We start from the raw sequence: 25,000 nt of genomic DNA, 5'->3' as shown, positions 1-25,000 counted from the left end.
GCGTCTATAGTGGAACGATTTAATAGAACACTCAAAGAGCGGATGTGGCGTTATTTTACGCATAAAAATACACGTCGTTACTTTGATGTTTTACAAGATATTGTTCACGCTTACAATCATACCCGTCATTCCACCATCAAAATGCAACCCGCTGTCGGTACGCGAGAAAATGCTCGTACCGCGTGTGAAAATATGAAACGACGATGGGGATAACGATAAAGAAAAGAAAAAGAAGCGTGGGCGTAAACAAAAGGCTAAATATCGCGTGGACGATCTCGTACGCGTCAGTAGAGCAAAAGTAATCTTCGAGAAAGGATACGAAGCGAAGTGGAGCGAGGAGATATTTCGAATTCATCGAGTTCTCGAATGGAGAAAACCCCGCGTATATGAATTAAGCGATTTATCGGGTGAAGTTATAGACGGAATTTTTTACGAACAAGAATTAGCACCGGTTATTAAAGACTTACGCGACGAGGAATTTATCGTCGATCGTGTGATAAAAAGCAGGGGACGCGGTAGCAATAAACAATTATTAGTTAGCTGGCAAGGTTATCCTTCTAAATTTAACTCCTGGATACCCGCTTCGAATTTAACTATTCTTCGAAATGAGGGCGGATCAATTTCTTCTGGTTCTTCCAAGCAATAGCAGCATGCGCTATTTCCCCGACAATAAAACCTCGTCGTTCATTACGGAATTACCTCAATCGCTGCACTTACACGGTGACTGGGAAGTCGCGTTGAGCGAAATCCAATTCCCTAATACCTTTTTTCATGTAAGGCGCGGAGAAAATATACTCAGTTTCGTCGATATCGACTCTCAAGTTAAAGAGAAAAATAAAAAAGATGAGGTGTTAACTTCGAAGGAAGCCTCAATACCGTGCGGCATTTATAATAACATGGAAGAGCTCGTCTCCATGATTAATTCGTCATGCAAAGAAGTCGGTTCCCATTTTCGTTTGAAGCAAGAAAAATTTACAGGCGGTAGTATTTTGTTCTCCCTCGCGTGTCCTGCTGGTTGCAATCTGATTCATTATATGCATTTTTCCGATAGACTTTTGCAAATGATCGGTTTAGCTGATTTTCTTTATAACGCTCCTAAGGGGGAAAGTATCTATTGTTCTATGCTCACGACATCTAAGCTTAATTCCAAAGAAAAATCTACTTCAATTTTTCTTAAACTCGGTTTTCTTGACGAAAATGGAGTACGTGACGAGGGATTCTATGGTTACGAAGCGTGTAGTTTGGCGCGGGGTATTCCCGATAAACTGTTCGTTTATTGTGATATTTGCGAACCTTACATAACAGGAGATGTGCAAACTCCTCTTCTCCGAATAGTGCCTGTCACAGGGGGTGGGTGCGATTACGAATATGGAACGAATCAGGTAAAACATTTCTCACCTCTGCATTATATCCCGCTGCGCCTAACAAATTTCCGACGGATTGAAATCGATATAAAAGACGATACTGGAAACAAAATACCATTTGAATCCGGCACGTTAACGGTGACTTTACATTTCAAACGTATCGATTAGATTTTTAAAAATACTCTGTAAAGATTTTTTTGATAAGAAAGAAGGGATTTGTTCATTAATATGGATTATTATTCGGAGTATTATAACGAATTACAAAACGGTGGAACTCGCGGTGGCGGAATTCCACGAGTTTTTGTCGGTTCACCCTATCAACGAGGTCATGGAATAGGTAGTTTTCTCGGAGGAATGTTCAGACGTGTATTGCCTTATTTAACTAGAGGTCTAGGGGCAGTGGGTAAAGAAGCTTTGCGGGCCGGGGTTAATATAATCGAGGATGTTGAAAATAAAATGCCGTTAAAGGTAGCTGTCAAACATCGTTTTGAACAATCGCGTGACAATCTTAAGAGAAAAGCTAGGGAAAAAATAAGTAGTCTAATGAAGGGTACGGGATATAAATCAGATGAAAAAATTCATGTAGCGCAGTTTCCTTTCGGCAGGCTTAAGACTCACGTCGCTAAATCCTCGGTAACCGTGTCGCGTAAACGGCGTAAGACAAATAAGAAAAAAAGTTTATCGAAAATCAAGTCTCGTGGGAAAAAAAGAACAAATACAAAAAAAACTAAAAATAATACGAGGAAAAATCGCTCGACTGTAAAAAGGCTCAAATCGTCCGCGAAACGGCGTAAAGCTAGTAGCGGTAAAAAGCGCACAGTATACGATATATTTTCATAATCACCATTATTTCTAAATACGCTTGTCCGTGACAATAACGCTGGTAGAGCGGGCGACGATAGAAAAGAATGTCATTTCTTCACACACACTCGAGCGAGTGTTTAAAGAGCGAGCTCGATCTCTTCTCTTTACCGCCCACGCAAACTAGCATCGAAAGTTCGCAATGGATTCATTACAAACCCGTGACCTCGCTTTCGGACGACTCCCCGCTAGAATTCGTCATCCCGGGTCACGGAGAAGAATATTTAGATCTCACACACACGTTACTAAGTCTTCGGGTACGCGTAGAAACCGAGCCGCTACCCGGTCTCGCCGCCGGATCAGGCGTCAACGTGGGCCCCGTAAATCATTTTCTTCATTCCATCTTCAATCAAATCGACGTGTATTTCAATCAAAAGCTCGTGTCGCCTCCAAACAACGCTTATGCGTACCGCGCGTACATCGAAGCGTTGTTAAATTATTCATCGCCCGCAAAAACTTCCCATCTAACCTCGTGCTTATGGGATGCGGATACACCCGGACACATGGACGATACGGCAGGAGCGGAAGGCAATACCGCTATAGCGAGACGAGCTCGTTACATACGCGGAGGGCGCGCGCTAGATCTTATAGGTCACCTCCATTGCGACGTTTTCAATCAGGATAAATTCTTAATTAATGGCGTCGAGGTGCGGTTGAGACTCGTGCGTTCGAAAGATACGTTTTGTTTTATAGAAACTAATTGCACGTCGAAAATTCGTATACTCGATGCAAGTCTAATGGTGAGAAGAGCGAAAATAAGCTCCGGAGTATTACTAGCGCATGCTAGAATGCTGAGCAAAGTTACCGCCAAGTATCCGCTTACGAGAGTTGAAATTAAAACATTCACGATTCACAGCGGGGTTGTGGGTGAATCGTTAGATAATGTAATACTGGGACAATTGCCGAAACGAATAATAGTAGGTTTCGTCGATAATAAAGCGTTTAACGGTGACAGAAAATTGAATCCGTTTAATTTCCAAAATTACGGAATAAATTTCTTCTCGCTATACGTCGACGGTACACAAATACCCAGTAGACCGTTACAACCGGTTTTCTCGTCTCGCGAACCGCTTTACATCGAAGCTTATCATACGCTCTTCTCAGGGACGGGTATCCATTTTTTGAACGAGGGAAATTCTATAAGTAGAGATGATTATTCTCGGGGATATACGTTATTCGCTTTTGATCTTACACCCGATCTATCCGCTAATTGCGCCGGTCATTGGAATCTCGTGAAACACGGAAGTCTACGGTTAGAAGCGAGATTCGAGAAGGCGCTCACCGAAACAATTAATTGTATCGTTTACGCCGAATTCGATAATGTCATAGAAATCGATGCATCGCGTCAAGTTATCGTCGATTTTTCCGGTTAGCTTTTAACACTCGTTCACCAACATGTATTCATACACCGTAATGTAATACGCGATTAGAAAATTTTCCCCCTCCTCTTCCTTTGGAAATTTCGATGACACTTTTCACGGAGTGGAAACTATGTAACGCGCTAGAATAAATTCAGTTTTGTACGAGACACAACCAAACGCGCACGTTTCGCTAAGAGCTTGTACCTCATCAACGAAAATCTCACAATATGGACATAGTCGTCGACATACAAGGTTTCCGCGATGAAGCCAATAAATTTATCGCGAAGGAAGTCGCCGTTGTCGCGATCGATACTCCGATTGTCGAGCACTGGATTATGATGCCACCATACGCGTTTGGAAAATTACCCGCAAAAGCAAGACGAGAAAACAATTGGCTCTCACGAAATTATCACGGCATCGAGTGGTTCGACGGCTCAGTTAATCCGAAATATTTTACCTCGTATCTCCGCGAAATTGCAAGACACGCGCGCTGCATTTACGTCAGAGGTAACGAAAAAGCAAACTACTTGAGGAATTTACTTTCCAGAGATATAAATAATTTGGAGGGTACCTCACCAGCATTTAAAAATCTACCGGATGAGGAGGATATCGTACAATATTGCGGTCATCACGGGATTCGAAAATTTGGAACCTTTCATTGCGCGTTATACAATGCTTATAAATTAAAATGCTGGCTAAGTGCGCAAAATAATTGCGAGAACGTTTCAACCTCTACTGAAGCTACTTGTAGTTCTGACGAAAGTTGGGAAATTACTTTCGACGATAGCGACGATAAATACGAAACCGCCGTTTCTTGCGATGTAAATGAGAATATAACTAAAATACAAATAGAGGAAAGAAATCAGCAAAGCAACGAACAGCAGATTGAAAAAGAAGAAGAAGAGAGATTTGTGATTTCTGAATCGTCATCGACGTTGACGGACAAGAACGAAACAATTTCCATCTCGACGCAAACTGACATTGAAAACCTCTCAAAACAACTCAAGATAGAAGAAGACGCATTATCGAAAGAGGTAAAAACCGGTATTGTTCAAATAATACCGTACACTCGTTCGTATGGGACAAAAAAAAAATGAACTCTCGCGAAATTCTACAAGCATTGCATCATCTCGATGCCAGACATGTTGGAGTCTATGCAGCCGACAGAGTTCCGAGGGTGTGGACGAGGTCGACGGCTATCGTCGCTAACACCGACAATCACGATCGACCTGGAGAACATTGGATCGCCTTCTACCTCGATGAACACGGTACAGCCACTTATTTCGACAGCTACGGATTGCCCCCCTTGTATCCAGGATTTCTCATCCGACTTCGACGAAACTCCATCATCCATCGTTGGAATATTCAACAATTACAAGGAATTTTTTCTAAGACTTGCGGACAATACTGCTGTGTATTTTTATATTATATGTGCAGCGGTTATAATCTTAATCAGTTTCTCGCTCTTTTTTCCGAAGATTGTGAATATAACGATCGTTTAATCATACACTTATTTCGTAAAATTTTTACTCACAAAAAATAAGCGAATTATAACAATATATAATATGAATTTTAGTATGAATAAATAAATTTTGTTCTGTAAAAATATTTTAAATATAATCCATATTTGTACTTTTAAAACTATTGTTCAATTTTCTTTCACTTCCTCTTTCCAGAAATTTCCTCCACATGCATGTTCCTGTTTACCTTCATTAAGCAGCGAGTTATTTTAAAATAAAATTTTATCTGACATCTTTCTAATCTACGACGATGTATTATTATTTTTTATCGTGACGCGAGTCGGAATGCTCGCCTGTACAAATATTTGCGTGTTCTTTTTTATTACCCTACGCCATTGTCAGCTACTACCTGCCACCGGTCGACCGCACGACGCTTTTCTTGGCCAAAATGTTTTTACCCCACCCCGTCTAATATCGACCATTTGATTCGACGAGCTATCCTTGCCATACGTATACCCGAACTGTTTTTACCCCACCCCCGTCCAATATCGACCATTTGATTCGACGAGCTATCCTTGCCATACGTATACCCGAACCCCCATGCCGTACTCTACGCAACTTTAGCTTAAATACCACATCTAATCCTTAGACTAGTAAGATCTCGTTTAGCTCAACATACTAGGACCCTGCTCGGAAACACGGAGGTCCCGGGTTCAAATCCAGAGAAAATCAGAAAAAATAAAAAATAAAAATTCTCATCCCCACCTTTCGGGGCCAGTCGCCATTTTTTTTTCCCCCAACACCCTTTCCCCCTAACACCCACACTCGGAAAAGCCAGACGCCGGTGGTGGGGGAAAGATAAGATAAGACCCGGCGCCAGACGGGTCGGTGGTGGGGGTTTGTTTTGACGGGCCATACCTGCCATTATACTACTAATGTTTGATCCGGATAGATTCCTGTCCGAAAGATTGGGAAACACTTACTGAGATTATTATATAGCTTTTAGTAACGGGCCTAGAAGTTGCATAGGTAGGTACTAATAAATTGTATATGTAAATTATAAAATTTATTTTAAATTATGACAAAATCTTTTAGGTATGAAGTATACGATGATTTCCACGAAAGTTATACTAGCGACTTTGATACGCACATTTGTGTTTAAAGTCGATAAAAGTATCGCGATCGATAAAATAAAATTAAATTTTGATATTCTACTATCTCCTACTGAGCCTCTGAAAGTCAAACTTGAAAGGCGGGAGTTTCTATCATAAGGAATATAATGTACGAAATATGTTCGACAAAATGTAATATGCACAGTACAGGCAAAACTTATATCACCTCTTGATTTTTTCAGCATAATTTGTTTTAAAGTGCGTGAATCTTTATCGAATCACAACATGATTTGAAGATTAATATTACATTTAATTATAATTTAATATATGTTATACCATTTTACAAAACATGTTATAATTCGTGTCGAAATCCGTGCACTTTAAAACAAGATATCCTGAAAAATTCAAAAGGTGATATAATTTCGGCCTGTACTGTACTTTATATAAAATTATATTAAATTAAAAAATAAAATATCTCGTGAAATATTCATTTTTTGACCTGATATGTTTTTATGCAGAATATTGCGAGAAATTGATTTATGTAAAAAAATTAGGGTAATTTTATTTAAAAAAACCTAAATAAATCTTTAAATGATCTTGAGAAATGTCAAAGGCAATTATTCTTATTCAAAATACTATAGGTCTCCCTTAGAACCTCTGCTTATTATCTTTTTCCTTTTTCTAAAATCCCGTCATATATATAATAATATATTTATTTTCTTATATTATCTGTGTTGAAGCTTCAGAGTCGAAGTGGCGCAGTTTTCAACTTGAAAACAAACTGAAAAAAAACTAGTTAAATCTGTCCCACAATCTAATTATCTGAATCTATATTTTAATGCACAGTGAGAATTGCATGTAGTAAACAGAAATATGTTTTATCGTTTTTTTTTTAAATTATTACTGCACGTTATGAAATACACGATTTAGAAGAAAATATTCGACATTATATAAATGTAAATGAAATTAGAAGTTTTTAAAGAAAAAGAAAGATGCACAATATACATACATATGTTAAAGATTAAATAATGTTACTAATTTGAAAAATTAATAAAAATTAATATTTCGAAGAAATATTTACAAAAATAATTTATTGTACCAGATTAGTTCGCGATCCTATTTTCTATTATAGATAACATGCAACAAAATCCGAAATAGAATCTTATTTTAAGTATAATATAGAAGATTTGAAGAATTATGAAAATTTTGCAGCAAATTGTGCAAGCATATACAAAATATATATCATAATACACATATGTATACATTATAAATAAAAAAATATTTTTTCAGTAATATAACGTTTGTACACGGTTTTCTTTGTAATATTAACATCTACAATTACTAATATAACTTTGTACCAGTAGGGCTGTTTGATAAGTCAGTGACTTTTACAAGAAAAGACACTCAAATCGCAGTCTAATTTTATTTCTAATATTTACCATCTTATTACAAATATACACACTAAGTTTCAAACAGATTGTTAAATAAAAATTTGTTGACAGCGTTCTAAAGCGGATAAGTTTGTGTTTTATACTAAAATGGAAAAAGTGAATTCCGTGTGTTAATAAAATATTATGTTCTATTATTATAATATAAATTACATTAAATTATGCCTTTGAAAATTTTGTAATACAATTTTACATAATAAACGAGATTCAAATGTTTTAAAAAATTTAAGCGGTTTTTCGTCTGGTTTTAGTTAAAATCTTTGAAACAATGTAAAAGTGTATTATATTATAATATTAACTGCAACTTCATCTGTCATCTCTAATTATTTTTTTAGATCCTCATTAACAGAGCACATAAAGTAAATATGTTTTTCTTCATAATTTATATGTATATTTTTTTACAAAAGGTTTTTATATAATTATTTTATATAATATTTTATATAAATATTTTTAAGTTCTCATGTCTGTACGATCGAAATGATAATGACATGAGTACGGTTGTTAACAATAGTAATAATAAAATATATTAATTTGTATATTTTTATAGGAACTGTCATTTATGATATACATATAGTCTGTATATCATAAATGATATTGTTTGACAATTGCCCTGGTAGAAATTTGGATTGGGCGCTTGCATGGCAATGACAAGCGTGCCATACTGCCATTTCAGGAGCTGGCATTAATTTGTATATTTTTATAAGAACTGTCATATATGTATATCATTTAAATATACACATCATCATATCATATCATTTAAATATACATATATGTATATCATAAATGATATTGTTTGACAATTGAATGCTTACCGTATTCTAATTTAATTTCTTCTAACAGACAAGAATTATTTCAGATATATTACTATATTATAAATTATATATTATACATATGCATAATAATAAATATGCATAATAATAAATATGATTATTATATATGTATTATAATAATAATATAGTAACATACTAATATATATAAAATATTTATTTTTATTTACAATTTATAACGCGTTACACATCGAACTGTCAAATAATAATATATGTTTCATAACAAAATATGGTAAGGATATGAAAATGTTTATATTGACTCAATTATTTTATTAAATAATTATAGTTAGTAATTTTTATAATAAAAATAAAAACGTATTGATATTGATTTGTACATTTTGGTGTCATTTTTAACATATACATGTTATATTTTTGATAGATGCTCATCGCGTTCTAATGTTAATTGTCTTCATTTATTATAGTTTTTTTATTAGCACATATTAATATATCCTTGATTCTTATATCGATCATGTCGAAATCGTGACGTCAGAAGCAAGAAAATACATGCTGAAAGTTTTTGCGTGCCATTTTTAGATAAAAAGATATTTCAACAAAACAACACTACAAAATTAACTTGTACACGTGTAAAATTATCCACAAACTAATCTTTTTCCTTTATATAATTAATCAACAGCTGTAAAATGACTGACATATGAGGCCCAGTTTGTCTGGTCCTTGCACATGCACAATCTTTCCGCATGACAAAGTCTGACGTTTCAATTATTTTACGGCTGTTGATTGACTATCAAGGAAAAAGGATAGTTTTTAGACAATTTTACAAGTGTGCCAAAAAATTTTATATTATTTTTTCATTGAAATATCTTTTTATCTAAAAATGGCACGCAAAAATTTTCAGCGTGTATATTTTCTTGCTTTTGACGTCACAATCCAATATCGTTGCGGCGAGGATCAAGAAACCTTAAGGTAATCCGAAACATCTTTAAGAAGTCTGTTGTTTTTCCTTTTTTATTGATAAAATATAAGCTTAGATAAACTATAAACCTATTTATTAGTTATACGGATTGTTTTTTTACCTGAAATTGAAGCGCTTCGCCCTTTGTTAATATTAATACTTTAATTTGTACAGGAAAAAAATTTATCAATCAGTATAGTTTCATATATCTTGATTACAGAATTTTAAGCATTCATAATTCTGTAATCAATAAGATGAATTTTAAGTATTTATAATTCTGTAATCAATAAGAAAGAAATTGAAGGCGACCTTTACGTGACCTTCAAATGACTGTTCAAGATCAAATTAATAGCACGATCTTATGTCCCTCTCGAAACCCTATAACTTTTGTTTGAAACATTTTTTTGTATCTCAAGTCGTTTCCAAACTAAAGAGCCCGGGCCGGACTTTAGAGACACCCTGTATATGTATATATATTATTTAGTTTATGATTGACTGACATTAAAATCGTTCTAAATAATCTTAGAAATTTGGCATTATTAAAATATTTATCAAATATTTAGCTGAAACATCAAGTAATCTCGATTTATGAGATATCGATTTTACGTGATTTTCTCTATACATATGATCAGAGTTGAGAAAGTTACTTTGTAAAAATAATTAGTTACAGTTACAGTTATCTTATTAAAAAAGTAACTAGTTACAGTTACAAATTACCGATTTTAAAAAATAACTCGTTACAGTTACAGTTACTCAAAAAGTAACGAGTCGTTACTTTTCAATTACTTTTTAAAAATAATTATACATTATTTTAAATATAAGGAGCTTACATTTTATGCACAACCATAATCAAGTATTTAAAAAAATTCTTGAATGTAATATTGATCGATTTGCTTGCGACTTTGCGATTACCATTAATGTGTGAATGATCTTTATATACAACAGTAAAAATAGTTATATATGGTAACTTACTAAATGGTAATCGCAAAGTCGCAAGCAAATCAGTTAATTATTACATTTAAGAATTTTTTTAAATACTTGACTGTGATTGGTCGATCTTAATTATGTGTTATATTATTTTATGTACACAAAATTAAAATTTTAGGTAAAAGATTAAATCATATGAAGATCCATATGCTACTGTTATCAAAATTTAATTTAACAATGTAACGGCTACCATACTTAAACGATACTTTTAGCGGATATTTCCAAAAAAAGTAATTAATAAAGTAACTGTTAAAATAGTTACTAGTTACTAAAAAAATGTAACTAAGTTACAGTTACAGTTACAGATGAAGAAAAGTAACGAAGTTAAGTTACAGTTACCGAAAAAAAGTAACTGTAACTGTAACTTCGTTACAAATAACTCGTTACTTATTCCCAACCCTGCTGATGATATTTAAATGTTCCCTGCATTTCCAGAAAAAATCACTATGGTTTTTACATTAGTCTAAATGTATGAGACCTAAAATAACCTGAATTTTACTTTACGCTTGAGGTAAAAAATCGCACTTTTTGGACATCTTTTTTTTTAAATTGCTAATAGAAAAATAAAAAAATAAATTTAATTGACCAATACTAACACAAATTTTTATTCAGTAAAATGACGTTTCGACTATCAGCTTGTGGTTCTTATCAAGTACAGTCTTCAGTGATCAATATATCAATTAACATTGCGAACAACGCAAATCCAACATGTTAATTAAAATAAACATAACATACAAGTATCTTATCAGTATAAAATTTATATAAAATCTTAAATAAAACTTATACAAAACTTATATAAAATCAACTTTGTTCCAATTTATTTCTTGATAAATATTTTATATGATGTGGGAAAAGACCGGGGGTGAAATGAGGCACACTGTTCTGAATAAACTTTCACTATTAATTAGACAACATAATGCGAGCATACATTACATCGCGCGCTCTTAGAAGAATTCTATCGCGTGTGCGGAGAAGTCGCAGCGGCGAGCCGACTACAATAAGTTCGTCCAAGTTGCCAAGTATATACGTACAATGGCACTTGAAAGTGTTGTGTTAACGATTTTTGTGTGGATCGCTATAATTTATCTTATCTTTCATCTTCGCCGGTTGGTTTTCGTCGAAAAGATAAAAAACATGCCCGGTCCAAAAGTATTGTCACTTGTCGGGAACATCCTCTATTTATTAAATAAAAACGCTGACGGTAATGGTACGTCAAATTTATTTTGAAAAAACTGCAAAGAAATTTATATTAATATAATATATATATTTATATATTATTACATATTATATATATATATATATATATATATATATGTATACATATTTATTATATTATATGTATATTATATATTTTATAATAATATTTTATAATATTATATTAATTGATTATATATTATAATAAGGCATGCGCATGAATATATTTTTCTTAATCTTAAAAATAATTTTTTTTAGAAATTTTTGGTTTTCTACTTAGTTTTGCGAGAGATTATTCGTCCCCGGTTCAAGTTTGGGTGGGCAACAAATTATTTATTGGAATATACGAGCCGGATCAAATAAAGGTAGAAGAGAACTCTTTATACGTGTTCGATAATTTATATGTATATACATATATAAAATCTCTTACATACATTATAATTTTTTAATAATTTTACAATTATCGCGATTTTATGTCTCTAATTTAACTAAAATAATTTTTTCACATCTACATATATGTTAAAATAATATCCAAATAGATATGCAATACAGATATTAATAAATTTGTATGGACCGTTATAGATCATTCTACAAAGTAGCAATTGCTTAAATAAGAGTATGCTATATAAATTTATTGAATCAGCACTTGGTAAGGCATCATTGCTAACATCTCCTGGTAAGATTATTATATATTATATATGTATACACTAGCGTTTCGACTCGCGCGAAGCGCGGACCTCAAAAGGTTTTACTTTTTTCATAATTTATTTTTATTAATTTTATAGAGTTTATTATTAGTTTATCTATACTATTTATATAAAGACACAGAGTTTGTTATTTGGATAGATTTGTATTTGGTAAAAAATAATATGTCAATTGTTATGTCAATTATCGATGTTTGAAATTTATTTGAAATATAGACCGATTGAAATAAAATTTTAAGAATTCATTCTTTATTTATTATCTTGGGAGTGTTATAGACTGTGTTAAAATTTTCAGCTTTTAATGTCAATGTGTTCGAAATGTATTAAAACGTCGAAATTTCAAGGATTTTATATATATTCTTTTGAGAAAAAATTCTATATATATTTTTTGACATTAAATTGACTTCTGACTTTTTTTGACAAACATTTTTTTATGCATACTTACCCCCCCTTCAAAAAAAAATTTCTCAAAAGAATATATTACACAGCCGAATTTCGACGTTTTAATACATTTTGAATACATTGACATTAAAAGCTGAAAAAATTTTTTTGATGGATCTACCCTCAAAAATATTTTTTTTTATACATTTACTCCCAAAAACATTTCTCAGCAGAATATATTACACAGCTTATAACACTCCCAAGGTGATAAATTCAATCTTTCAATCGATCTTTTAAAGATTATCAAGGACAAATAAACAAACTGACAAATTCCGTGTCTATATATATGTATAAATAGTACAGATATAATTATTTTGACCCACACTTTGCGCGGGCTTCAAGATCTATATCTAACATTTTTAATATATATTTTTTTCGTGCGAGTTTAAAAGTTATATATATATATATATATATATATTATGTTTTTAAAAATCAAACTAAGTCGAGTTATTTGTAATAATATAATTTACATAATAAAGTAATTATAAACAAGTTAATATATCTAAATAAAATAAGAAGAGCTAGTAAGAGCCAAACGCAGTAAATGGTGCACGTATTTGTGATTTAAACTTAATTTAGATTTTATTGCAGCTACGCATCGTAAATCTCGTTTCGTATTATATTCTTAACGAAGCGTTGAAAAATGTTAAATTTATGCACAGATCTCTTATTATGTGCATAAATTTAACACCATTTTTCAAAGTAATTATAAAAACAAAGTAATATATCTTAATAAAATAAAAAGGGCTAGTAAGAGCCGAGCGCAGTAAATGGTGCACATCTTTTGTGATTTAAACTTAATTCAGACTTTATTTTTAATGCAGATATGCATCGTAAATCTCGTTCCATATCATATCCTTAGCAAAGCAAGTTGAAAAATGTTGTTAAATTTATGCACATAATAAGAGATCTGTGTATAAATTTAACATTTTGTAACGCTTTATTAAAAATAGTTAAGTTTAAATCACAAAAATGTGCACTATTTATTGCGCTTGGCTTTTACGAGCCCTTCTTATTTTATTTAGTTTTACTATCAGAGCCTTTTTCATGGAAGTTAATACATGTATAAGATTTAAAAATAGTACACTACTAAATAAAAGGGTTAAATACTTTTCATACCCTAAAAACCATTTTCGAAAACATTTTTTATCTTCCTTGTTCAAAAAAATTTAAGTTTAATTTCAAAATTGTAACTCGGTCAAAAAATTGTTAGGATATGAAAAGCGGTATTTATTTTTTTAAGTAAACTAATTTATATAGGCTTTGATTCTTAGACCAAACTAATAATTATTTATAGTGTAAGACAGGCAATAAGAGCCAATCGCGGAAGACAGTGCGTTATCCCAACGAAACTAAATTTTTTTGTTAGAATTAAATATCTGTGCACAAGGCACCAAATTTTACTTGGTCACGGCCAAGATTTTAAAATATGAAATAATTAAATCTCATCTTTGAGATTTAATTTCAATAATCCTTTAACCCCCCTACGGATAATAATTATTTATTTCTTTAAAAATACGACGTTTCGACCATGTAGTTCTTCTAAAAAATTTAAATATTTGTATCTTATTGTATATGTATGATTTTTAGTGTATTTTACTTGAAAAGGACCACAACCATATGGTCAAAACGTCATATTTTTAAAGAAATAAACAATTGCTATTTTGCTCAAAAAATCAAAGCCTATATAATTTTATACTAACAACTTATATAAAATATCCAAAGTTTTAATCTAATTTATTTTAGTCTTAATTATAACATTATATATATTTGATAAAAAGATCGAAAATTACAATTAAATTAAAATATATATAATTATATGTGTGTATATCTATATATATTTTCTTTTTTCTTATACAATTTCGGTTCATATATAATAAGAAAAATTAATAATATGAATTTTTGCATCGTTTTGTAGAATAAGTAAAATTTGAAGAATTTAAAAAAATTATATAATAATATATTTTATAATTATATAATTATGGGCAACCTTTTTTTCATTCTTTTAAATTGTGCTTTTCTATTTAAAAAAATGCAAAAATTATTTTTCTTATTTTTTAAGTATCCTTTTTATTTTTTTTATATATAATATATATATACTATACACATATACAAAATGTTACAAGAAGAAGGAAACATATGAACATATTTAATATATGGTATATAATTATATATCGTTATATTTGATTATCTACAAAATTTTTTACAAGGATTTATTTACATTCTGACAGCACCGCTGCAATTTTTTAAAAATGAAGAAAAAACATACTTACTAACATGTTTTTTTAAATATAATATGTTATATTTTTATTCCTTTTTTTATATATTTAATCTTTTTAAATATTTATTTTAGCATCTATATGGATTAAGAATCGAAAAATATTAGCATCAGGCTTCAATTCAAATATGTTACGAAGTTTTTTTGATATATTTGTCGAACACTCTGTAATATTTACGGATCAATTGGAAAAAATTGGATTAAATGAAAGTGAGATTGAATTAGCTGAACCTATATTCCAGTGTACTACGGCTGTTGCATGTGGTAAGGCCAAATATAATTAATGTGTATTGTGTGTTGTGTAATTTATGTTTTAATTATTACCACATATAATAAAAGACAAGATCTTAAAGAAAATATGTATTATATAAATGTAAAAAAGAATCAAAAGTTTTACAAAAAAAGATGGAAAGATGCAATACGCATGTAAAAGATTAAATAAATACTAATTTGAGACATTAATTAGAATTTAATATTTTGAAGAAATATTATATAAAAATATGCAATAATTTATCAGTCATATCTATTAATTTTATTGATTGTAATTGAAAGTTTGCATGAAGCTTACATCTATTTTAAATATAGAAACATTTGAAATACTAGGAAAATTTTACAACATATACAAAATATATATTAGACTACACAAATACATTAAGATATGATACATAAAATTATAATTAGAATTTTATCATAAATCGTGAATTTTATAGATCGTGGTTTTCTACAGCATAAAAGTGTATATTTTTTTATCGCCTTGGAAAATATTGCTTTCTGAAGTTCACTTTACGATCTATAATTCGCGATAAAATTCGAAGTAGAATCACGTATCTTAATACATATATGTACGTACATATATGTATATTTGAATGTAAATTTTGTAATATCTTAGTTTAAATGTTTGTTATTTTATACGACAAAATCATAAATGCAATAAAATTCTGTATCTAATTTTAAGTCGCAAAGAGATCATCTAAATCTCATATTCAAAGTGTTTCAAAAATGTTAACTTAAAATTTAGAATCTCACAGGGTTGGGAAGTAACGAGTTACTTGTAACAAAGTTACAGTTACAGTTACTTTTTTTCGGTAACTGTAACTTAACTTTGTTATTTTTCTCCATCTGTAACTGTAACTGTAACTTAGTTACATTTTTTTTAGTAACTAGTAACTATTTTAACAGTTACTTTATTAATTACTTTTTTTGGAAACATCCGCTAAAAGTATCGTTTAAGTATGGTAGCCGTTATATTGTTAAATTAAATTTTGATAACAGTAGCATATATATATGGATTTTCATATGATTTAATCTTTTACCTAAAATTTTTATTTTGTGTACATAAAATAATACAACACATAATTAAGATCGACCAATCACAGTCAAGTATTTAAAAAAATTCTTAAATATAATAATTGATCGATTTGCTTGCGACTTTGCGATTACTATTTAGTAAGTTACCATATATAACTATTTTTACTGTTGTATATAAAGGTCATTCATATATTGATGGTAATTGCAAAGTCGCAAGCAAATCGATCAATATTACATTCAAGAATTTTTTTAAATACTTGACTGTGGTTGTGCATAATATGTAAGCTCCTTATATTTAAAATAATGTATAATTATATTTTTAAAAAGTAACTGAAAAGTAACGACTCGTTACTTTTTGAGTAACTGTAACTGTAACGAGTTATTTTTTAAAATAGGTAACTTGTAACTGTAACTAGTTATTGTTTTAATAAGATAACTGTAACTGTAATTAGTTATTTTTACAAAGTAACTTTTCCAACCCTGGAATCTCATATGTATTGAATAAATTAAAAGAATATTTCTCAGTGATATAATATTAGTAAACGGTCTAATTTGCAATTTTAATAGGTACAATTACAGATATAATATAACTATGTATTAATTAATTATAATCAAAAATTCAATTAAATTTCTTCATTTTCTCTTATATCATTTATATTATTTTATTTTTTATTATTTATATCATTTTTAGCTGTAATTATAGATGTTAATGCCTAAGAAAAAAGTTTATATAATAAATATATATATATATATATATATATATATATATATATAATTATATACCTATAATTTAACTATATACATATAGTATGCACACAAGTATACACCAATTATTACTCAGTAATTAAAAATTGAAATAACAAGTTTATTTTTTTATGCGGGATTGTGAAGACACTGTAATTGGCGTCAAATGGGATTTACGAGCAGACAAAATCAATCAAGTCTGTAAGAAAGTTATAAGGTAAAGTTATAGTTTTTTTCTAATTATAATTTTAGAAAATCGAATCAATTGATATACATATGTATAAATGGATTTATTTCAAAATTTAATTTATATATACGTAGATATTTGAGAATCGCCAGACAGAATTTAAAAAAAAGTAAGATTCTTTTCTCGACCGTACTGGCAAATATTATTTATTAAATCACAACGTTTCGACTCTTCTTTGAGTCCTTATCAAGTGATTTAGATATACATAGAGAAGAAATACAGTACAGAGATTAATACAATAAAAAAATTACTTCACTTAACAATATTACAAAATAATAAAAAGAAGCGAACCATACTTGTAAAAATAAAAATAAAATTATAATTTTAAGATGTCAAGAATGAACATAGTTTCGGTTTGACAACACATCAAGACTCTTAGACGAGTTATGAGAGACTAAACGACTTTTATTATTTTGTCGTAGATATTACTTAGATTGTCGGTATCCTTTTGTAAATTAATAGCGTATTTTTCTTAATAAAAAATATTTTAGCATTTTTTTTTCTTACGTGTTTTTTACTGTGCAAAATAACCGGCGAAGTCCAGTCAAAATCGTAATCAAATTCAATTTTATGTTTGCTGATAATTGATAAATTATTTAAATGCATTTTGATGTTGCTGAAATGTTTCTTTACACGTGTACATAGATGTCTCTTTGTTTGTCCGATGTATGACACGTTGCAATCATTACAATTAATTTCGTAAACTACTTCAGTCTTTTTATCTGTAGGCAGTCTATCCTTGCCGAGTGTAATTAAATGATTCGGTTTTTTAGGAATATTATGTACAAATTATAATTTTATTTTTATTTTCACAAGTATGTTTCGCTTCTTTTTATTATTTTGTAATATTGTTAAGTGAAGTAATTTTTTTATTGTATTAATCTCTGTACTGTATTTCTTCTCTATGTATATCTAGATCATTTGATAAGGACTCAAAGAAGGGTCGAAACGTTGTGATTTAATAAATAATATTTGCCAGTACGGTCGAGAGAAGAGTCTTACTTTATATATATATATATATTTTTTTTTTTTTCCTAAGTAATTGAATTTTTAGGAGAATTTTTAAACATCATTCATAAAAATTATATAAAAAATATATTAGTGAAAAACAAAAGGGCAAAAACAGCCCCGTAGCTATAGGTTTGTGCTAGATAAATTTTTAATTATTAATTTATCTAGCACGATACGGCTCTCTGCTCTCTTATTTTTCACTAATTTATTAATTTTTAGAGCCTCTATATTTATAAAAAATATATATTATTAAATTTAATTAAAATATATATTATAAAATTTATATATATTAAATTTTCAATAATATTTTATACATTATTAAATTGTATATAATAATTTTAATAATTATTATAATTTCAAATATATTTTATATTAAATTTTTTATTATAAATAAATAGTTTGTATTACATAAACATAAAGAAAAGGAGAAAAGGTCGTTGTTGATTATATTCGAAAAATGTAATTATCGCAATTATAGTTAAGTACACATTTTTATATCTTACAATAAATTCCAAATTTAAAAGAAGAACATTTTCAGATGCAGAAAAGGTATAATGCAACGATTACAGAATATATTCTTGTATCCTAATATTATATATAATTTCTCTGCTTCCGGACGTAAACAACAAAAGGATTTAAATTTTATACGTTCCTTCGTAAATGAGGTATTCTGCGAATATATTTATTAATATATTTTAATTTACATATAGATCTCCATGACATAAAAGAGTTTTTTATTTTATAACTAATATTGTTATGCAGATGATACAGCAGCGACAATGTGCATTAAATAAATCGAAGACTAATGAGAATGAAATAACTTGTAAGTTCATTAATACATTTTTTCGCATGTTTCGGTCTCTGTGTGATTATTACAATATGATTCATCAATACTTGTCATGTGACAGTAAAATAAATTTTATCTAGAGCCATAAAAGAGGGGAGGGCCCCGTTAGCCTACAAATCAATTGTCAACAGCATCATTTGCCGACATCCCATTTGCCAACATCTTGTTTAACTACAAAAAGTATTGCCAACAGATCGCTTGCCTACTAATGCTATTGCACACAAATGAAAAATGAAGAGATAGACGTACGTTTACACACATAACAGTTTTGCGCACAAATCGTATTGCACACAAAAATTATTGCCAACAGATCGATTGCTTACTAATGCTATTGCACACAAATAAAAAATGAAGAGACGGATGTACGTTTGCACACATAACAATTTTGCGCACAAACCGTATTGCACACAAAAATTATTGCCAACAGATCGATTGCTTACTAATGCTATTGCACACAAATAAAAAATGAAGAGACGGACGTACGTTTGCACACATAACAGTTTTGCGCACAAATTTTTTTGCACACAAAAATTATTGCCAGCAGATCGATTGCTTACTAATGCTATTGCACACAAATGAAAAATGAAGAGACGGACGTACGTTTGCACACATAACAGTTTTGCGCACAAATTTTTTTGCACACAAAAATTATTGTCAACAGATCGATTGCCTACTAATGCTATTGCACACAAATGAAAAATGAAGAGATAGACGTACGTTTACACACATAACAGTTTTGCGCACAAACCGTATTGCACACAAAAATTATTGCCTACAGGTCGATTGCTTACAAGCTCTATTACGCACAAACCGTATTGCACACAAAAATTATTGCCTACAGATCGATTGCCTACAAGCTTAATTGCGCACAAAAAACAAAGTAAGAGACGGAAGACCCCGATGAAATTCCGTAAAGTATGCTCACTCCCGATTTTTTAAAACTCAAGTATTCTTACGTATTTTGATGCGCTGATTACGAATATCTAGTAAAAATTGGCGACTATTTGATTTTCATAGTGAACACTATGAAAAACCATTAAAAAATTAGTTATTTGGGATTATTTCAGTAAATACGAAAAATTATAATAAATATTTTTGACAAAAGTTTTAGATCTTACTGAAAACGCGTGGAAAAGTATAAACTATTACTCGTACAGTAAAAATGAATAAGACATAAAATGTTTTATCTCTGTAAGATCTAAAACTTTTGTCAAAAATATTTATCGTAATTTTTCGTATTTACTGAAATAATTCCAAAAAACTAATTTTTTAATGATTTTTCATGGTGTTCACCATGAAAATCAAATAGTCGCCAATTTTTACTAATTGTAAGATATTTGTAATCAGCGCATCAAAATATGTAAGAATACTTGAGTTTCAAAAATCGGGGGTGAGTATACTTTTCGGGCTTTTCCGTCTCTTATTTTGTTATTTGTGCGCAATTGAGCTTGTAGGCAATAATTTTTGTGTGCAATACGGTTTGTGCGCAAAACTGTTATGTGTGCAAACGTACGTCTGTCTCTTCATTTTTCATTTGTGTGCAATAGCATTAGTAGACAATCGATCTGTTGGCAATACTTTTTGTAGTTAAACGAGATGTTGGCAAATGGGATGTCGGCAAATGATGCTGTTGGCAATTGATTTGTAGGCTAACGGGACCTCTCATAAAAGAGTCATAAAACGCGTTCTTAAAATAATCTTCATTTACTGATAATTCTTTTTCCTTTTATAAACTTATTTTGAATAAATTAAGATTTTTAATATGCAAAATAAAAAATAAAAATTAAAAAAAATATAGTTCTCTGTTTTCTGCATCGTCTTCTAAGGAAGTAATTTGCCATACTATTTTATATTCTTTTCTATAAATATAGACCGAGCAATTTGCGACATGCTCTTGAAAAAATCTAACGAAGAAACATTCACGCAAGACGATATTCAAGATAACGTTTTTACGATGTTAGTGGCGGTATGTAAGATGTCTCTACATGTATGATTATATTCAAATAAATATAGGGGGAGTTCTCCTAACGCCGTTAGGACATGTATCATATCTATGCAAGTAAAAACGCGATCGAGTGGTTATATCGGTGGAAAGCAGGCAGAGAGGATCCTCCTTACCTTATCAATATAACTAAACAAGTGGTTATATCGATGATAAGGTAAGAGGGATCCCCTCTGCCTGTTTTTCACCGATATAATCCCTCGATCGCGTTTTTATTTGCATAGATGTGATACATGTCCGGTATTAGGTGCCGTCCGACGTTAAGGGCATAAAATTTGTATTTTTTTTATTAGGCCAGCGACACAATCGCCGTTACGATGAATTTTGCAACCTTTATGTTGGCGAACTTTCCGGAGATACAGGTATATATATATATATATATATTAGGTAAATTCATTCAAAAATGATTTATTTGCTTTATAAATCAAGTATTCGACAAACAGGTAGAGTTTTATGATATTAAAGATTCATTTTGTAATAATAATAAAAAGAATTCGACAATTTTGTCAGATAAATAACTTGCTCAAATAGATCGCAAATAGTGCTTACATGATATATATGTTTTGTTACTATTATATCATTTTTATAGCGTCAATTTTTAATACTCTATATGTATATATACATATATATATATATATATATATATATATATATATATAAAATATTAAGTAGTATTAAAATTACCAATTATTATATATATATATATCTTTTATTAAATATTATTAGTAATAAATAAATATATATATAAAAACTCTCTCTCTCTCTCTCTCTCTCTCTCTCTCTCTCTCTCTCTCTCTCTTTCTCTTTCTCTTTCTATATATATATGTATATGTATATGTATATATAGAAAGAGAGAGAGAAAGAGAGTTTTTATACATATATTTATTTATTACTAATAATATTTAATAAAAGATACTTTTTTATCTAAGATGTAGATATACCGGGTGTTCAAAATAATGCGTCACAAACTTATATCTCGGAAAAACAGTATTTCAGAGAAAAATGTTTCAAACAAAAGTTGTATGGCTTCAAGGGGGATATAAAACGGTGTCATTCGTTTGACCTTGGATAATCGTTTGTAGGTCAAATAAAGGTCACCATGAATTTCTTAAATTGAACTACTTATTTTTCATTACATATTCTTATAGCTTATCTCGAGAGCTTTCCAAAACACTGCAACAAAACGTTTTTTTCATTAAGTACTTTTTAAATTATAAAGTTATAAGTTTGTAACGCTTTATTTTGAACACCCGGTATATAATACATATTTTTGTTATCTATTATAACCGTATCGCGCGGAATTCGCAGCGAATATCCATTCGTCGCGGAAGGAGAAAAAAAAAAGTCTCCTGTGGAATATCGGTTACCTTCGGCGCGATCTCTCCGTTCGATCACCAAAAAAAAAGAAAAAAAATATATATATTTTGCAACAAAAGAAAAATAATAAAGAGAAAACTAAAATCTCAATTTAGTTGGGCGCCAGGTGCGGCAGCCGCACCGTCTCTCAATTAATAAATTCGCGGGACGCTAAGTCTTAATTTACTCGGACTTCCTAGTCCCAGCCCTTTCGCGGGCGTCAATCGCGGGAGAGAGAGAGAGATCGCGACGGCAACTTTCCCGCTCGGCTAGCCTTTGTGCGGGTAAGGGTTCGGGTGCGTGGCGGCAAGAAATCACCCTAGGAATTAAAGTTAGTAAAACATATATTTAACTTTGGTTCACAAAACACATGAGTATATAATATAAAGAAATAAGCGGCGTGCACAGACGCACGATTGAGAGTTCGGTGGGGCACTACGCCCGGTGGTTCGCCGTGCCGAGTTATGAATAATCTTTAACAAATTCGCGGCAACGAGGTAGGGTCCCCAATAACGAAAAGACGATTAATTAAATCGGCGACGCGCCACCGGGTATATGGCTCCACGCCGCGGGCGCGTGATCCGCGCGGTATGCGCGACAACAAAGGGGCCGGCGTAAGGGCGCACCGCGTGCGCCGTACATAAATTCCACACACACAAAATCAAACGTAATCACGCCTTTTCGTTTAAGCCTTTACAACCTCAATACTTTACAACATTAATACTTTACATTATCAATACTTTAATGAGCCTGAAAGCGTTTATGAACTCTTTGATTTTCGCTTCGAACAATAATCGGCAACGCGTAGTTCGCGGTAATTTTCGCGCGACAATGTTACGCGCGAGGACTGTCCACGCGGGAGAGAGAATATGCGGAAACGCGAGAGAGTGGATGGGTCGTAATTTCTCCCAATAGGGTCTCGCGACGTTACTAACGCGACTCGACAATAAACGAATCTCTCGAAAATTTTTAAAACGGCCGGCAACTAAGTCCAGCGTAATCTAGTAACGATAAATGATTCGGAACCCATCCACCCTACTACCTTAATTCGGCGACAGCAGGATGACCACGTCGTCTCACCAGTCCTATGACGCTCCTTGGCGTCCTCTCCTCTCTCGTTCTCTCTGAGTTGCGCTTCAGCTCGGGACTTCTGCTCTCCTCGGGCGCTCGCTAGACAGTGCCGAACCGGGGGCCCTCAGAAGACACGTCGGTGACCCAATTACTTAGATAGGCCACTCGCGGCGCTATCAGGTCGGCCGCGCGCGCGGCCTCGGTGATCCTTGCGGCCGCGCGCGTAATTATCCTTACCCGCGGAGTCCTGATCCGCGGGTTGCCCCTCGTAGGCGGTCGTCGCGGCAGCGCACGGCAGGGCCGCTCCTTGCTCTCCTTCGGGATTCCGGAAGTCCCGGGGGCGGCAGCTCTCCTGCCGGCGCTCCGTATGCGGGGACTCGGGTGCTTGTTGCACCCGAGTGGCCATCCCCTGCTCGCTCCTGGAAGGTACAAATTTTTGAGGCAGTGGCACCTACTCCGTTGTCGGATATTCGGTGGAGAAATTGTTGATCTTGGCTTACCGAGCGTGTCCCTGACGAAGGGGGTCCCCGTCGTCCTGCTTCCCATGCTCTCCTATCTTTCCTCTCTGAGTTTCTCTCTCGGCTGAGACTCGTCGCACATCCTGTCTGCCGCCGAAATAATCCTAACTTCTCCAAACAAACTCCTAACAACAAAAAGAAATACACGAAAACGCGTAGCAGCGGGATCGCGTCCGGTCCCGCGCTTTTCGCACGCACGCTCTCTCTCTCTCTCTCTCTCTCTCTCTCTCGCTGTCTCGGGAGAGCAGAGGTCCCGTGCCTTCCCCCGATCGGGCCATTCAGCCCTTGTGACGGACAATTTCAATTTGTCACGTCACACTATATAAAGATAAGATGACACCAAAATTTTATCTAGATGAATCATCTAATAATTTTATTTAGATATTATATATATATATATATATATATATATATATATAACATAGCAAATATATATATATATATATATAACATAGCAAATAATTGCATATATAATTGCAACATCATGCATTTATTTTTTGTTTTTTGCTTCTCTTCGTATAGATCAATATTTTACTGGCTTCAGAACTTTGAAAATGTTCGATAGAAGAGAAATGATAGCGGAACATCTCGCGATAAGTAATAAACTCGGGATAGCTGCGAGAGAAGTCGTGCAAAAGGCATTACCTATAGACTACGTGGCAAAAAAATACAACCTCGAGAAGACAATTTTAAATCTAAAAGTGATTATTAGAAGACGTAGAGAGAGGTTTAATACGTACAGATCAAAATATGAGAATGCGATAAGAGATATATTTGCAAAAAAGCGAACATTAGACGACGCTTCGAACTTTTATGGAATTAATGCAAATAAATTAAACGTTGAAATAAACAACGCCTATATTCTAAACTTTGAAAATTATAAATATGACAGATACGACAAGAGAATAAGCAGTCAAATTATAAGGTTTTCATTCGTGAATGAGGA

At 31.8% G+C, this 25,000-nt stretch overlaps 3 protein-coding genes across 3 annotated transcripts; all 3 read left to right on the top strand.

Annotated features, from left to right (window-relative positions):
• The first annotated feature begins 217 nt into the window (after nt 1–217).
• LOC146720514 (uncharacterized) lies at nt 218–1,883 on the top strand. Its single transcript, XM_085488309.1, has one exon. It carries the CDS (start codon nt 606–608, stop codon nt 1,530–1,532), a length of 927 nt encoding a protein of 308 aa, XP_085344435.1. The 5' UTR covers nt 218–605; the 3' UTR covers nt 1,533–1,883.
• Nucleotides 1,884–2,272: 389 nt separating this feature from the next.
• LOC146720513 (uncharacterized protein F54H12.2-like) lies at nt 2,273–3,598 on the top strand. Its single transcript, XM_085488312.1, has one exon. It carries the CDS (start codon nt 2,273–2,275, stop codon nt 3,596–3,598), a length of 1,326 nt encoding a protein of 441 aa, XP_085344438.1.
• A 36-nt stretch (nt 3,599–3,634) lies between these two features.
• LOC146720512 (uncharacterized) lies at nt 3,635–4,683 on the top strand. Its single transcript, XM_085488311.1, has one exon. The coding sequence runs from the start codon at nt 3,814–3,816 to the stop codon at nt 4,681–4,683; it is 870 nt and encodes a 289-aa protein (XP_085344437.1). The 5' UTR covers nt 3,635–3,813.
• The last annotated feature ends 20,317 nt before the right edge of the window (nt 4,684–25,000 follow it).

This window comes from Nylanderia fulva, unplaced genomic scaffold (genome assembly GCF_048542155.1).
Source record: "Nylanderia fulva isolate GAGA-0341 unplaced genomic scaffold, ASM4854215v1 Scaffold68, whole genome shotgun sequence".
Classification (NCBI taxonomy): Eukaryota; Metazoa; Arthropoda; class Insecta; order Hymenoptera; family Formicidae; genus Nylanderia; species Nylanderia fulva.
This window is presented reverse-complemented; position numbering and strand designations above follow the sequence as displayed.